This window comes from Carcharodon carcharias, chromosome 8 (assembly GCF_017639515.1).
Source record: "Carcharodon carcharias isolate sCarCar2 chromosome 8, sCarCar2.pri, whole genome shotgun sequence".
Taxonomy (NCBI): domain Eukaryota; kingdom Metazoa; phylum Chordata; class Chondrichthyes; order Lamniformes; family Lamnidae; genus Carcharodon; species Carcharodon carcharias.
The window spans coordinates 157,275,205-157,292,773 of NC_054474.1; the positions used below are offsets into that span (position 1 = coordinate 157,275,205).

A 17,569-nucleotide genomic window follows, 5' to 3' on the forward strand; every position below is an offset into this window, starting at 1 on the left:
CACATCTTCAAAAAACTCGAGCAAATTAGTCAAACACGATTTACTCTTCATAAAACCATGCTGACTCTGATGGATTGCATTTTGACTTTCCAAATGCCCCATTACTACTCCCTTAATAATGAATTCCAACAATTTCCCAATGACAGACGTTAAACTATCTGGTCTATAGTTTCCTACTTTCTGCCTCTTCCCCTTTTTGAATAAGGGCACTATATTAGCATTTTTCTAATCCACTGGAACCTTTCCAGAATCCAGGGAATTTTGGAATATTATTACCAATGCATCCACTATCTCCACTGCCACTTCCATTAAGACCCTGGGATGTGGGCCATCAGGCTCTGGGGACTTGTCACCCTTTAATCCCAATAGTTTGCTCAGTACTTTTTCTCTAGTGATGGTGATTGTTCTAAGTTCCTCCTTCTCTATACCCTCTGCACTACCTGTTACTATTGGGGTGGTACTAGTATCCTCCACCGTGAAAACTGAGTCAAAATATTGATTAAGTGTCTCTGCCATTTCTGCGTTCCCCACTATTAACTCCCCAGTCTCATCCTCCAAGGGACCAACATTCACTTTAGCTACTTTCTTTCCTTTTATATACTTGTAGAAGCTTTTGCTATCGGTTTTTACACTTTGTGCTAGTTTTCTTTAATAATTTACCTTTACTCTTTTTATTATTTTTTTAGTAACCCTTTGTTGATCTTTAAAAGTTCCCCAATCTTCCAGTCTGCCACTGACCTTTGCAATTTGGTATGCCTTAGTTTTTGCCTTTATGTTATCTTTAACTTCCTTGCTTAGCCATGGATGCTTTTTCCCCCTCTTACTATCTTTCTTCCTCTTTGGAATATATTCTACTTGGGAGGAATTGAATATCTCCTTAAATATCTGCTACTGTTCATCAACTGTCCTACCTTGTAGTCTTCCTGCCCAGTCCACTAGGGCCAAATCTGTCCTCATGCCTATGTAGTTACCTTTGTATAACTCCAGAACACTGGTGTGAGACTCAAGTTTCCCCCTCTCAAACTGAACTTGAAATTCTAGCATGCTATGATCACTCTTCCCTAGAGGATCCTTTACTCTGAGATCATTAATTAATCCCACCTCATTACACAAAACCAAATCCAGAATAGCCTGCTCTCTGGTTGGTTCCACAACGTATTGTTCCAAGAAATAATCTCTAATATACTCTATGAACTTTCCCTCAAGGCTACCTTTGCCAATTCGATTAGTCCAGTCTATATGCATATTAAAATCACCCATTATTATTGCCATGCCTTTCTTACATGCTCCCAGCATTTCCTGGTTTATACTGTGCCCTACTGCTGAACTACTGTTTGGGGACCTATAGATTACTCCTACCAGGGACTTCTTTCTCTTGCTATTTCTTATTTCTACCCAGACTGACTCCATGTCTTGCTCTCCAGTGCCTATATCATTCCTCACTATAGCACTGATCTCTTCCTTTACTAACAAAGCGACCCCATCTCCTTTTCCTTCCTACCTATTCTTCCAAAATACTGAGTACCCTTGGATATTTACCTCCCATACCTGTTCTCCCTGTAACCATGTCTCAGTAATCGCCACCAAATCATACTTATTTATCTCTATTCGCACTGTTAACTCATTAGTTTTATTCCGAATGCTATGCGCATTCAGACACAAAGCCTTTAAGTTTGTCCTATTGTCAGTTTTCCCTACTCTTATTTGATTCTTTGATACAATACGGCATTCACACACTCTGTTCCTTCCTTTCACTTTTTGGTAACAATCAGCCCCTTCACTAACCTGCACTCTTATCCTCTCCTTAAACTTTGATTTTTTATATTTCCATACAACAGAACCCTCCCCCCCACTATTTAGTTTAAAGCCCTATCTACGACCCTAGTTATGCGATTCACCAGGACACTGGTCCCAGCATGATTCACGTGGAGCCTGTCTGAACGGAATAGCTCCCTCTTTCCCCAGTACTGGTTCCAATGTCCCATGAATTTGAACCCAATTCTCCCACACCAATCTTTGAGCCATGCATTTACCTCTTTAATCTTATTGACCCTGTGTCAATTAGCTCGTGGCTCAGGTAGTAATCCGGAGATTATTACCTTTTTGGTTCTGCTTTTTAATTTAGCCCCTAGCTGCTCGTATTCCCTACTTCATTGTCCTCTTTTTCTCTTTCCTTAATTTTTCGTTATTTCCCTTGCCTCTCTCACTGCCCATCCTGCAACACAAAGCTAAAGAACTGTAGGAATTCTCCTGGTCCCACATGGAAACCATGGCCTTCCCTGAACTTTGCACCTCACCTCCTGACTGCAATCCTTTCTGGATGGTCCTACCCCTACCCCCAACTCCTGGATCTTACCTTGGTGCTGGGGACCTTTTCCCTAGGACCCAACTGATAGAATTCTGAAGTGCAAGTTCCTGCTCCCACTCCCTGGTCAGGTAATGATTCCTGCCTAGGGGCAGTAATGAGGCTGGTCTTTTGGGAAGGTAATGAGGATGGTTCTCTGACATGGCATCGAGGCCCAGATGTTAGAATGACCAAGGCCTCATGCCAGCTCCCTCACCTACCTTCCCTACCCTCTCTGGTCCCTACACACCACACTTACACCCCCAGTTGAAATCGGGGCCCTGGTCTCAGCACTCCCTGGGCTCCACAGCACGATTGCATGGAGACATCTCTTCTCCAACACACTCAGATTGAGCACAGCACAGGTTTCTCAATGAACGAGCCTCTCCCTCCCTGGCCATTGTATCCCTCCAAGCATTCCTAAGCCAGGCATGATACAAAGCTAGGTGCAGGCTAAAGCTTTCTCCACTTTGTCCTACCAAGCAATGTGCCTCAACCCCAGTCTCAGGAGCTGATCCCCACCATAGCAGTTTAACATTTTTCCATTTCCAACAGCACCTAACCTCTGATGCATGAGAGAATCATACAGAAGGAGGCCATTGGGGTATTCCTGTCTATCAGCTGTGGCTCAGTTAGTAGCACCTCTGGCCTCTGAGGCATAAGATTCTGGGTTCAAGTCCCACTCCAGGATTCGAGCAGAAAAATCAACTGCTGCAATGTGGGTATGCAGCATTGTCAGAGGTGTGTGCTGTCTTTTGAATGAGACCTTAAAACTGAGGCCCCAACTCCCCTCCCAGGTGGAGGTAAAAGATCCCATGCCACGAGTTTGAAGAAGAACAGGGGCGTTATTCCTGGTATCCTGGTCAATATATTTTTTTTTTCATGGGATGCAAACATTGCTGTCAAGGCCAGCACTTTTTCCCATCCGTAGGTTCCCTGGAGAATGTGGTAGTGAGCCACATTCTTGAGCTGCTACAATCCAGATGGTGCAGATGCACCTACAGTGCTGATTGGAAGAGAATCCCACAACAGGGAAGGAACGGCGATATATTTCCAAGTCAGGATGGTGTTTGGCTTGGAGGGGAACTTGCAGGTGGTGATGTTCCCATACATCTGCTGCCTTTGTCCTTCTAGGTGGTAGAGGTTGTGGGTTTGAAAGGTGAGTCGCTGCATTGCATCTTATAAATGGTACACACGGCTGCCTCTGTGTGTCGGTGGTAGAGGGAATGAATATTTGAATTAGTGGATGCTGATCAAGCAGGCTGTTTTGTTCTGGATGGTATCACACCTTTTGAGTGTTGTTTGAGCTGCATTCATCCAGGCAAGTGGAAAGTATTCCATCACACTCCTGATTTGAGCTTCGTAGATAGTGGACAGGCTTTGGGGAGTCAGGAGGTGAGTTACTCGCCATAGGATTCCTAGCCCCTGACCTGCTTTTGTAGCCACAGTATTTATATGTTAGTCCAGGCAAGTTCCCGGTCAATGGTAGCCCCAGGATGTTGTTAGTGGGGGATTTAGCAATGGTGATGCCATTAAATGTCATGGATTGATGGTTAGATTCTCTCTTATTGGAGATGATCATTGCCTGACACTTGTGTGGTGCGAATGTCAATTGCCACTTTTCAGCCCAGCCTGGATATTGTCCAGGTCTTGCTGCATTTGGACAAGGACTGCTTCAGTATTGGAGGAGTCACGAATGGTGCTGAACATTGTGTCAGCGCACATCCCCACTTCTGACCTTATGATGGAGGGAAGGTCATTGATGAAGCAGCTAAAGATGGTTGGGCCTAGGACAGTACCCTGAGGAACTCCTGCAGTGATGTCCTGGAGCTGAGATGATTGACCTCCAACAACTGCAACCATCTTCCTTTGTGCTAAGTATGACTCCAACCAGCGGAGAGTTTTCCTCCTGATTCCAATTGACTCCATTTTGCTAGGTCTCCTTGAGGCCACACTTGGTCAAATGCTACCTTGATGTCAAGGGCAGTCACTCTCACCTCAACTCTGGAGTTCAGCTTTTTTGTCCATGTTTGAACCAAGGCTGTAATGAGGTCAGGAACTGGGTGGCCCTGGTGGAACCCAAACTGAATCAGTGAGCAGGTTATTGCTCAGTAAGTGCAGCTTGATCGCACTGTCGATGATGCCATCCATCACTTTGCTGATGATCGAGAGTAGGCTGATGGGGCGGTAATTGGCTGGGTTGGATTTGTCCTGCTTTTTGTGTACAGGGAAATTTTCCACATAGCCTTGTAGATGCCAGTGTTGTAGTTGCACTGGAACAGCTTGGCTAGGGGTGCAGCAAGTTCTGGAGCACAAATCTTCAGTACTATTGCCGGAATATTGTCAGGGTCCATAGTCTTTGCAGTATTCAATGCCTTCAGCCATTTCTTGATATCACGTGGAATGAATCCAGTGGGCTGAAAATTGACATCTGTGATGCTGGGGACCTCTGGAGGAGGCTGAGCTGGATCACTCACTCGGCCCTTCTGGCTGAAGATTGTTGCAAATGCTTCAGCCTTTTCTTCTGCACTGATATGCTGGGCTCTTCCAACATTGAGGATGGGATATTTTTGGAGCCTGCTCCTCCAGTTTAGTTGTTTAATTATTCACCACCGTTCATGACTGGATCAACATCATAAAATAAAACACATTATTAACACATCGCTATTTCCAGGAACTTGCTGTGCTCAAAGTTCATTACAACAATGACTACACTGCAAAAGTATTTTATTGGCTACAAAGTGCTTTGAGTTGTCCAATAGTAGTGAAAGTGCTATATTGACGCAAGCCTTTCTTCTTATCCAATCAGTTGCACTGCCCCACTCTTTCCCCACAGCCCGATATATCTTTCCTTTTCAAGCATAAACCTAATTCTTATTTGAAATTTACTATTTAATCTGCTTCCAAACACCCATTCCAAATTCCACCAACTTGCTGTGTTTAAAAAAAAAATTGACCTTCCCACCTGGTTCTTTTGCCAGTTATCTGATAAAGGCATCTCTGGGTGAGAACGTCCATAAGATGTGGAGTTGTGCTGCATGACAGGTCAGGTAGTGATTTTGCTGAGTGGCAGTGATGGGCAAGTGTCCTGCAGGTCACTGAACCTAGACCTACTGAAACCATGAGACATATCACTGTGGAGTGACTGGATAGCCACTAGAATGTTAATGAATGTAAAGATGGGTTTGTGAGACTCTCCTACTCGTGTTTACTAATTCAACATCATTCACAGATTACTTACGTCATCAAATTTTCTTCCATAGTTACGGTTGTTTACATTTGGATGCATTAAATTTAACAAACATTAATATCTTGTCCAATGAACTGCTACTTCAGAATCAAATGGCCCTCCTATCCTCTGCAGAGTGGACCAATCTTCTTTGATCTTCTCCTTCTGCATCCCAAATCATTCATGAAACTTAGAGATAGTTGAGGTCCCAACACTCAGCCCCAAGGCCTTGTGCACTTTTGCCCATTCCTCACTCTTAACACTGGGACTGGGTTGGCAGGGGGTAGTAGAAAGCAGAGCTTCACTTCAGGTGTATGGCAGCCTCTTGGGGGGCACCAGCTGTTTTTCCCTCTTCGTTCTTTCATGAGATAGGGGCGTCACTGGCAACAGCAATGTTTGTAGCTAATTGTCCTTGAGCTGAATGGCATGCTAGGCCATTTCAGGGCGCAGTTAAGTGGTGGGTCTGGATTGTCATGAAGATTTTCTTCCCTAAAGGGTGTTAATGAACCAGATGGGTTTTTACAGCAGTTGACGATTTGTCATGATCACCATTACTGCGACTAGATTATATTCCAGATTTAGTAATTGCATTTAAGTTCCACCAGCTCCTGTAGAACGAGAGGCCGTAGTTTTGGGCTAAGGGGTGGTAGATTTAAATCAGAGATGAGGGGGAATTACTTTTCTCAAAGGGTCGTGAATCTGTGGAATTCACTACCTCAGAGTGCAGTGGATGCTGGGACGCTGAGTAAATTTAAGGAGGAGATAGACAGATTTTTAAGTAGTAACGGGTTGAAAGGTTATGGAGAGAGGGCGGGAAATTGGAGTTGAGGCCGAAATGATATCAGCCATGATCGTAATGAATGGCGGGGCAGGCTCAAGGGGCTGAATTGCCTACTCCTGCCCCTAGTTCTTATGCTTTTATTTGAACCCATGTCATTTGAACCCATCTCTCTGAAGCATTAGGCTCGGCCTCTGGATTACTAGCCCAATGACAGTATCACTAGGCCACCATCTCCCCAAAGTTGGTCAGCTCCTGTTATGAATGTAAGTCCACTGCCCCTGACCATTACCACCTCCCTGTTTGGTGAAAGTGTTCTTGTTTGGGATGGGCCAACACTTGTGCCACAACATGTCCCGGTGGGATCTGGTGCATCCAGATTCCAGCCTAATTCAAGAGACGTCAACCACATTTCCGCCACAATTATGGCTGGAATGTGCCGGAAGGCCGGTGGATTTTCCAGGACAGTATTTTTAATGTTCTCTGTGCTATGGCTGCAGCGTGAGTGTAGCAGCGGGAATTTCTGTTGATTTTCTATTCTTTCTCTTCAGAGATAACTGGACAGGAGATGGCGCAGGCTCATGACAAGGGCGAGAGAGAATGGGAAAGGCTGGAGCCAGATGTTCAGGTGAGCGATAGCTTCTGCTGCAGGAATTTACAGAGTGCTTTGTAAAACAAATCTACACTTCATTGAGCAGTCATATCCAGCACCTCTACCTCCTCTCCAATGAAGGCTTAGTAAGCAGTAGAGAGAAAGCTCAGGTAACTACAGTCCAACGCCGTCGGCTGATTACCATGATGGAGCTGGTGCAGAATGCGAAAGAACAGAAAGAAAGAATTTGCTTTTACAAAAGCGCCTTTCATAGCCTCGGGAGGTCCCAAAGTGCTTTCTGTCCAATGGCATGCTTTGTGAAGTGTGGTCACTGTTATAATGCAGGAAATATGACAGCTGATTTGTGAAAAGCAGTATTGCACAAACAGCAATGTGACAATGACTAGATAATCTGTTTTAGTGATGTTAATTGGGGGATAAATATTGGGCAGGAGACAGAGGATAACTCCCCCTGTTGTTCTTTGAAATAGTGCCTTGGGATCCCTTACGTCCATCTGAGAGGGCATTTGGGGCCAGGGTTTAACATCCAAACTGAAATCTGTGCCTCCAATAGTGCAGCACTCTCTCGATGCAGCGCTGGAGGGTCAGCTTAGATTTTGCGCTCAAGTCTTTGGGGTGGGACTTGAACCCACAACTTCCTGACACAGAGGTGAGCATGCTTCCCACTGAGCAATAGCAAGGAGTGTGGCGTGGGCTGGAAGGAGATGCAGGCTGAGGGTTTGAGCTACCTGCACCATGGAGGGAGTTAGCCACGTGGCTGCCCACTGAAGTAGAGTCTGTGTCGACAGCGACACATAGTCATTGGCTGACAGTTGGTACATGCAGGTGGCTGGGTGCTGGCAAGTGAGTTCAGTCTGTCTCTGGTAGCTGTGCCTACAGTTGCCTAGGCCCGAAGCTCTGAAATTCCTTCCCCACGCCTCTCTACCTTCCTCCCTTGCTTTCCCCCTTTAAAAAGTTTGTCAATGCTTACCTGTTTGACCAAGCTTTAGGCTATCTGATTTAATATCTCTTTATGTGGCTTGGTACAAGGTTTAGTTTTGTGCTCCTGTGAAGCGCCTTAAACTTTTGTATTATGTCAAAGGCGCTATATAAATACAAGTTGCTGTTATTGTTGTTGGTGTAGCTGTAACTTCCTGGCAACCTTAAATCTCTTCAGCTTTATCCTTACAAATGGCATAAGTCATAAATAATCCCCATTGTGGAACTCTTGGTAAATCCATCAAACAAAACAGCTCATTTGGCATAAAGCCCAAGAGTAAATAGGAAAGAAGCAAAAAAAGATCGGGTTTGCAAATAGCCTCAGACTGCTGCTACAACCCATACTGCAGGATATGTTTAAAATAAGCGTCTCTGTAAGCCAGAGTCCTGCACGACCATTTTGTATGGTGTACCAGCAGAAATGCCAGAAAATTGCAACAATGCTTAAATTTGGTAATCGGACCTCAATCTCCACATAATTACCTGCAAATTGGCAGGTGAGTACTCGGGTCCCAGAACAAAAGCTGGAGAGGAAACTTGAGCAGGGAGCTTAATGAGCTTAAATACAGATTTACAAATTGGTTACATCAACTTTACGCCCATTAGCCAATTGCAGCATTTACAGTTGGATGCTTCTGACCACATCATCACCAAGACTGCCGACTTCCACCTCTGTAGCATTGCCGGCTCCACCCCAGCCTCCAGCCACCAATTACTGAAACCTGCATCCATGCCTCTGTTACCTCCAGATTTGCCTTTTCCAATGCCCTCCTGACTGGCCACCCATTTTCCGCAATCCACAACGTGAGCTCATCCAAAACTCTGCTGCCCATATTCTAACTTTCATCGAAAACCCGTTCTCCCATCATCCTTGTGCTTGCTGACTTATATTGGCTCCCGGTCCAGTAATGCATCATTTTTAAAATTCTCATCTTTGTTTTCCACATTTGCCTCTCCCTACTTCTTTGACTTCCTCTGGCTCTACAATTCTCCGAGATATCTGCACTCCTGCAATGGCTTCTTGCAAATCCCCAATTTTAATCTTTCCACCATTGGTGACCGTGTCACGGCCCTAAGCTCTGGAATTCCCTCCCTCCGCTTCTCCACCTCTCTACTTGGCATTCCTCCTTTAATACACTCCTTAAAACCCACCTCTTTGACCCAGCTTTTAGTCATCAGACCTAAAGTCTCCTTATTTGGCTCAGTGTCATATTTTGTTTAATAATAATATTGTGAAAAGTGTATTGGGAAATTTTACTACATTAAAGGCGCTATATGAAAGCATGTTTTTGTTGGGTGTCTGAAATGGGGACCCAGACATGAATAGAGCTGAATTACAGACCTCACACTGGGTTAAGTTAACATCTGGTCCAAGTGTGTTATTAACTTCTCACCCTAGGAGATCAATAAGGTTTTGATTCTCAATTGCCCTTTCACCATGCTCAACATTGGAGCAGATGGGATGGGGTTGCATCCCGACGTTGTGATGGCATAGCTTGAAAAGTTAATTTAGGGATTAAAATCCCCCTTGTTGATCATTTAAAGGTCAACATGAGTTCAAACAGCACTCACCACTGACTAAATTATCAAGAGGAATTTGTAGGCTAATATCTTTTTATTATTGGTCATGAGCTTGAGGTGAAGCAAGAGCTCCTACTGAGGGCTAGAAAGTGTTAGTGGTATTTCTATGTCAGGTTACTGGGATGAGACTCCAGGCTTTTCTCTAGGTATTACTTTAACTTCAGGAATAACCCATCTTCCTTTTTATTCATGCTCGGGAAGTGGGTGTTGCTGGTGAGGTCAGCATTTGTTGCCCATCCCTAGTTGCCCTTGAGAAGGCGGTGGTGAGCTGCCTTTTTGAACCGCTGCAGTCCACATGGTGTAGGTACACCCACCGTGCTGTTAGGGAGGGAGTTCCAGGATTTTGACACAGTGACATATTAAGGAATGGTGTTAGATGTCCAGATGGGGATGGAGTGTGACTTGGAGGACACCTTGGAGGTGATGCTGTTCCCATGCACAAGCAATCTGACAACCCCCCACCCCCCAGCCCCCCAACAGTTTTGACACCTGCTTATGGCAGTGATGTCAACCCCACCGACAACAGGAGGGGGTCAGTGTTGAGCTCTGCAAATGAGGCTGGGAGTTAAAACCTTTCAGTCCCTCGGATCCAGGGGGAGTGCTGGAGGGTGTGCCATTCTCTGCCCAGTTTGACACCCCCCCTGCATCCTCATTCCAATCCTGAATTAAAATTACCCCTGAAGAGTTGGCAGTGAGAGTTTCCTGGGTTCTGCATGAGGAAGCATAAATGCTGAAACAGGATTATTTCTGTTCGGTGAGTTTTAGCTCTCTGTCAAATTCAGAAACTTCTAAGATTTTAACGTTGCCCCCATATCATACGGGTTGGAGGGCAGGGGGACTTCTTCCAACATCTCTGAGAAGGAGAAAAGGAGAAAATCCTTCTGTCGCCTCAAATCTCTCTCTCTGCTGCAGCCTTTCATAGGAAAATAAGACGCAGGAGCAGGAGCAGGCCATTCAGCCCTTTGTGTCTGCTCCGCCACTCAGTGACTGATCAGGTTGTGGTCTCAACTCTACTTTGTCATCTGCCCTCCCCCCATAACCCTTGACTCTCTTGTCTATCAAAAATCTGTCTAACTCTGCCTTGACTAAATTCAATGACCCAGCCTCCACTGCTTCCTGGGGAAAAGAATTCCACAGAGTAACGACCCTTTGAGAGGGAAAAAAATTCTCGTCATCTCCATCTTAAACAGTAGACCTCTTATTCTTAAACTGTCTCCCCTGGTTTTAGTCTCTCCCACAGGCAGAAACATCCTCCTGGCATCTACCAGCTCCCCTCAGGATCTTATATGTTTCAATAAGATCAACTCTCATTCTTCTAAACTCCAATGTGTATAGGTCCAACCTGTTCAGCCTTTCTTCATAAGATAAGCTCCTCATCCCAGGATTGAGTCAAGTGAACCTTCTCTGAACTGTTTCTAATGCAATTATATATTTTTTCCTAACTCTCCATGTCACTGTTATAGTCAGGGCTCAGCTAAATTTTCTTCATTGTTCCTCCTATACATTGCACTCACATTCTACTCCATAGACCCTCAGTGGATTGAAATCAAACCAGCACTATATCCTACCCTAATTCCTCAGTACCCAAGATCCTAAATCCATGAAGCCCTGAACTCCGCCTCGTCCTTTCCTCTCTTAACCTATTAGCTTTAAACTCCAAGTTTGGCCTCATTCAAATTCTTGGGGAGCAATTTTAACCTAACCCTAGAAATTCTTGGGATCGGATGCAATGCTGGTTTTTACACCCTGCCAATCTTCCTTTCAATTTTTCTTCATTGTACCACACCCTGTTGCACTGCATGGTCCCTTTAAATTGGCTGTGCAGCCACGCGCACATGCATCTTAAAAGGAGCATTGGCTGTGCACGACCTGTTTGTTGCACTGTGCGAAATGTTCCAGATTGCTGCGCTGCTGCACACCCACTTAACCTAGAGGGAATGCTGCATCCCATCTGATCTTACTCTTCATTGAATTCCTACCAGAGTAATTTTAGGCTCGGTGTGAAATCAGCATTCCACCCTATCCCGTGGGGCCTCTCGCCCGGTGAGACAGGTTTACCATTGGTTTACCTCTTCTTCCCGGTTATTGCTTCATCGTTGGAGGCCATGCTTTCGGTTACCTGGGCCCCGTGCTCTGGAGTTCCCTCCCTACACCTCTCCACTTTGCTTTCCTTTTTTTAAGACACTCCTTAAAACCTACTGCTTTGACCAAGCTTTTGGTCACCTGGCCTAATATCTCTGTCGTGATATTGTATGCATGCCAATGCAAACAATGAGATGTATCTTTAATAAGCTGCATAGTGACATCACCGTGTGTGAGGCTGGAGTATAAAAGTCCAGCCTCCGTGTTAGATGCTCACTATTGCCCTGTGCTCATTACTGCCTGCGACCCTCTTTTCAGCAAAGCTATGTACATCTTATGAGTCGGGCATATAGTCAAGTAATCAGCCTATGTAACTGTTAGGACCCAGGCCAGATCACGGCCTGTTGTTGCTAGTAAAAGACTTCAGACACTTGTGTTCGATCAGATCCCTCGCCAGTCTCAATATCTTACTTTGTGTAGATAGCTTGGAGACAGATCCCTTGAGATCTACATCGTGATCCTCAACATAAACAGTGGCAGCAGCAGATTGCGACTTACCACAACAATCGGCTTAAGTGGCTCGGTGTCATACTTTGTTTTATAATGCTCCAGTGAAGCACCTTGGAATGGTTCATTCTGTTAAAGGTGCTATATAAATATAAGTTGTTGATGTTACTTTTTCCAGTCTCAGTGCTTCCCTGCACTATGAGCCTTGGTCCCACACCCAGGTTTCTACATTGAAGGGGTGGAATCCAAAGCCTGCATTCTGAGACAAAATAAAGTGTTATTTTTAGCAAAAATAAAGGAGATGGTCTCCAAACGTTCAGGTGGCCTTGGATAAAATATCCTTGTCTCTGATCGCACTCCCTGATTCCTTTTCAACTCTCATACTCAAGTGTGCATTGCTATAGTAACAGTGAGCTCCTGGTCTACCAGTAAAGAAACCACTCCCTCACCACAGGCATTTTGTGAATGGCTCTTGGAGTTTCTAAGGGAAACAGTATGGGGCAGACTCCACGCAGTTAGCAAAGCACACAATTGTAGAGTTGCTGACACTGGCTGGATACGTTCCAGGAGGATTCATCACATAGCTTACTGCTTCCAACTGTCCCACTCGGTCAAACACCTGTAATGTTTTTATGTCCCTATGAATTCTTTCCTGGGAGTTGCTTTCAGCAGTGTCCTGCATTTTAATCTACAATTGCTGGAGACTCCAGGGCAATCCTGGAGGGTTGGCAACCCTAAGTTGGTAGGAGATAATACAGCCCTAAAATTCGGAGCCATCAGCATCAAGAGTAAACTCATGATGAATGAGAATGAAACAGGTGAGAAATACATTTAGTTATGGTGTGATATATATCAAAACAACCTTTAGACCAAACTGACTAAGTCTAAAAACAAATAAGTGAAATGTGACAGGCCTAATTAATACAGGCCCTGATTGATACTCAAAAGGAAAATGTATCCTTTTTGATTCATTCGCTCATTCAGACTTAACATGACAAGAATGTGGGAGGCTGGCTGCTTAAAGTCAAGGGCTACCATCTCCTAGCTTGTCTCCTGACACCCTTCAAAACCCCATTTTGGGATTTTAGGAGTGTGGTGCATGAGGTTGGGTAGATTGAGCCTGGGTAGCTCAGAAGGTTTCCCTTTCCTTTTCATATACCACATTTGAATTTCTGATGAGACCGATCTGCTGCTCTTCTCATTTCTTATGAATTCTTTATTAGACACAAAAGCAGCCTATAAAGGCAGGTTTAACTGTCCTTAATTTCCTCCTCCCATCTTTCTAAATCTGGCACTGTGAAGCCACCATTGTGAGACAGGCTCCTGGCCTGTTTGTAGTCCTCTGCACCATTGCCCTGAGCCAATGACTGGGAGTTACATGATGGCATAGGTGATGTTTCTCTGTTTATCAGCTGTGGCTCAGTTGGTAGCACTCTTAATTGCCTCTGAGTCAGATGATGTTGGTTCAAGTCCTACCTCAGACACTTGAGCACAAAATCTAGATGCTTTGGAGTGCTGCACTGTAGGAGGTGCTACCTTTCAAATGCTAAACTGAGGCCTTGCCTGCTCTCTCAGATGGATGTGAAAGGCCCCAAAGCACTATTTCAAAGTTATCCCTAGTATCCCAACCAATATTTATGCCTCAAACAACATCACTAAAAAAAACATTAGCTGATCATCATCGCCTTGCTGTAGGTGAGAGCTTGTTGTGTGCAAATTGGCAGTGACTGCACTTGAAAAATTCTTCATGTGCTTTGGGACATCCTGAGGCTGTGAAAGGAGCTATATAAATGCAAGTCTTTCCTTCTTTCAGTGGGCATGGAACTGGTCTTTTTGGCCTCCATATGGTGGCACTGGACTCAAATATGTGGAACACCCTCCCAGTGCTGCAACACAATTCAGCAGCAGGATCTGATGCACAGCTGGTCATTGCGTTGCACTGTCCCTGACATCTTCCACCCTCACCTTACTCGTGGTCGTGGTGTAAGAGATTCCATACGGCTCACTGTAGCCGCGTGGTTAACTAACGGGGCCATCTGCTGCTTTCATTCTTCAGTGACTTGTTCAGTAATGTGATAGGATTGCGCAGAGTCTAAAGGAACTTGTCTGTAGGAACTCACAACCTGATGGTCTCTAGCCTTGCTCCAGCCTTGCTCCAAAAATAGAAGATAGCAAATGGCATTCATGTCAACCCTTAGGCTGGAATTTTCTGTGTTGGTGTCGGGTGGCATGGCAGGTGGGGGATGACAGCAATATAGCGGGAAGGCCAAAAATCGGTTTTAACGCTGTCGTGACTCCACCTGTCAATGGCGGATCACCTTTCCCGCCGTCCAACTTCGGGAATATCATTTTAATACATTTGCATCCAATTATAAGCCCTGCTCACTGGAATCGTTTCCCCCCCACCAACCACCCAACGCTGGACCATCCAGTCCCCGCCAACGTGTTTCACAACTGTACATAAGCCACGCGCACCTGGTGAGCTGCACTTCACTCGGGGCCTCGAGGTTTGTTTGCCGATCTTTCATTGGGCAGTACTCACGCTCAGCAGCGCCAGGTTCGCAGGCAGCACCGTGTCACTTTTAGCTGGGTTGGGGGGGGTGGGGGGGGCGCTGCTCACAGGCAGGTCTCTACCTACAAGACCGGCTGTAAGGCAGGGATGGCTTTAAAACAGCTGCAGGGCTAGGGCTTAGGGCTGTACTGGGGGAAGGGGGAGAAGTGGCCTCAGGCGAGGGAAGAGGCTGCAGGGCGAGGGCTGTACTGGGGAAAGGGGGAGAAGTGGCCTCAGGCAAGGGGAGAGGCTGCAGGGCGAGGGCTGTACTGGGGGAAGGGGGGTATCCCAGGGTGTGTGTAGGGGGCACAAGTTGATCTGTGCAAGTGGCTTCATGATGGTGAGGGCTGAGGAGGCAGTCTCCAGAGGAGATGAGGCCAGATGGAGATGTGAGGGTGTGTGTGAGAGAGTGAGTGGTGATGTCCCCTGAGCTGGCAGTGAGTGAGATGCCAGTGAATGTGTGATGGGATTATGAGAGTGAAAGTTTAAAGTGATGAGATGGTTGCCTTGCTCTGGCGGGACAGATGAGATCATTCATCCGTTTTCTGCACTGGATGGTCTACCTCTTGTGTGCAGCATTGGCACTGACCACCTCTGCCACCACTTCCCAAGCTGGAGTGGTGACACTGATGGGCCTCCCTGTGACCAGAAGGTGTCCTGGGGATGCGTCACTGAATCGGCGGAGGAGGACGGGGGAGCTGCACTCTTCCTGGCTTTGGGGGCCATGTCTTCACCAGTACCCTCCTGGGCTGCAAGCATTGAGAAGTGTGCGCGCAGCTGCACTTTAGATATGATGTCCTGCATGAGGAAGCGGCAAGGCAACTGTGTGGTGGGCCAATCGGAGGCTGCCCAGCAGCGAGACAGCATGTTTCCTGTGGCTGCATAATTAATGAGGCGGGAAAGGGACGATAAGGCACGAAAAGCCACCATTGTGACCGACAGGTAAAACCTCCTTTTTCCTGCCCCTACCACACTTAGTGCAAATCTGGGACGATTCTGCCCTTAAGTGTCCAAATTACCTTGAAAATCTACAGAGGCGCATATTAACCAGAATGCACAAATTCAAATTTTAAGCATGTTTTCTCCTGCTCTGGTTTCATTTTATACTTGGCCATATCATGGCTTCTTTGCATTCCACCAATGTTCAGGCAGCATGCACTCCCTCTGGATATGTGGATCCAAATCAGGCAACTGCTCAAGCCCAAATGGAGACTCCCTGAATGACTCAGTCAGTTAAAAAGCTCGACGTCCAATATTCAGTCATTCATCATTGTGTCAGCTCCAATACAGTGGGTAACTTTGGTTCTGTCTTCACAAAGGAGGACACAAATAACACACCAGAAATGTTGGGGAACACTGGGCTTAGTGAGATGGAGGAACTGAAAGAAATCAGTATTAGTAGGGAAATGGTGTTGGAGAAATTGATGGGATTGAAGGCCGATAAATCCCCAGGGCCTGATAATCTACATCCCAGAGCACTTAAGAAAGTGGCCCTGGAAATAATGGTTGCATTGGTGGTCATCTTCTGAGATTCTATAGACTCTGGAACAGTTCCTACAGATTGGAGGGTAGCTCATGTAACCCCATTATTTAAAAAGGGAGGTAGAGAGAAAACAGGGAATTATAGACCAATCAGCCTGATGTTGGTAGTGGGGAAAATTCTAGAGTGCATTATAGAAGATTTAATAGCCAAGCACTTGGAAAACAGTGGCAGAATCGGACAGAGTCAGCATGGAGCTATATAAGGGAATCATGCTTGACAAATCTACTGGAATTTTTCGAGAATGTAACTGGTAGAGTTGATGAGGGGGAGCCAGTGGATGTGGTTTATTTGGACTTTCAGAAGGCTTTCGACAAAGTCCCGCATAAGAGATTAGCGTGTAAAATTAAAGCGCATGGGCCTATGGAATTCGATTCCACAGAAAGTTGTTGAGGACAAAACACTATGTTTTCAAGAAGGAGTTAGATAATAGCTCTTGGGGCGAAAGGGATCAAAGGACATGGGGAGAAAGCGGGAGCAGGCTATTGAGTTGGATAATCAGCCATGATCATAATGAATGGCGGAGCAGGCTCAAAGGGCTGAATGGCCTACTCCTGCTCCTAGTTTCTATGTTTCTATGTAACACTTGTGTCTCTGAGTCAGAAAGTTGCAGATCCAAGTTCCACTTCTGAGACTTGAGTACAAAATTCAGGCCAACACACCAGAGCAGTACCGAGGGAGAGCTGTGCTGTCAGAGGTGCCATTTTTCAGGTGGAACATTAAACCTAAGTCCTGGTTGCTCTCTGGAATGTATATAAAGGATCCCATGTGATTATTTTGAGTAAGTGCAGAGGAGTTAGTCTCAGTGTCCTGCCCAATATTTATCCCTCAATCCACATCACTGAAAAAAACAGATTACCTGGTCATTATCAACTGCTGTTTGTGGGAGCCTGCTGTGCACAAATTAGCTGCTGTGTTTCTTACATTACAACAGTGACCATGCTTTGCAAGTACTTTGTGGGCTATAAAGTGCTTTGGGACATCCTGAGGTTGTGAAAGGCACTATATAAATGCAAGTCAATCTTTCTGTACTGAATTAGCTGGTCTTAGCCAGCAAGGCCATAGAAGTTTGAGAACTGGGGTTGCCCCTTCCCGTGTTTCCCCATAACCCTGTCACTTCTTTCTCCTTCAAGTATGTCTCTAATTCACCTTTGAAAGCTCCTATTGAACCCGTTTCCACCAGCCTATCAGACAGTGAGTTCCAAATTCTAACTCCTCGTTGTATAAAAATGCTTTTCTTCATGTCACTTCTGGTTCTTGTGCCAATCAGCTTAAACCTTTGCTCTCTGCTTATTGACCCTTCTACCATTGTAAACAGTTTCACTTTATTTACACTATCTAAACCCTTCATAATTTTAAAAACCTC

At 45.5% G+C, this 17,569-nt stretch overlaps 1 protein-coding gene across 2 annotated transcripts in view; it reads left to right on the top strand.

Annotated features, from left to right (window-relative positions):
- The window catches only part of LOC121280973 (adenylate kinase isoenzyme 1-like), a 151,411-nt gene that overhangs the window by 82,021 nt on the left and 51,821 nt on the right, over positions 1–17,569 (top strand). For both annotated transcript variants that reach the window (XM_041193465.1, XM_041193466.1), the window contains exon 8: positions 6,903–6,979. In XM_041193465.1, the coding sequence (XP_041049399.1) occupies positions 6,903–6,979 (77 nt within the window). The remainder of the gene's footprint in view (positions 1–6,902; positions 6,980–17,569) is intronic.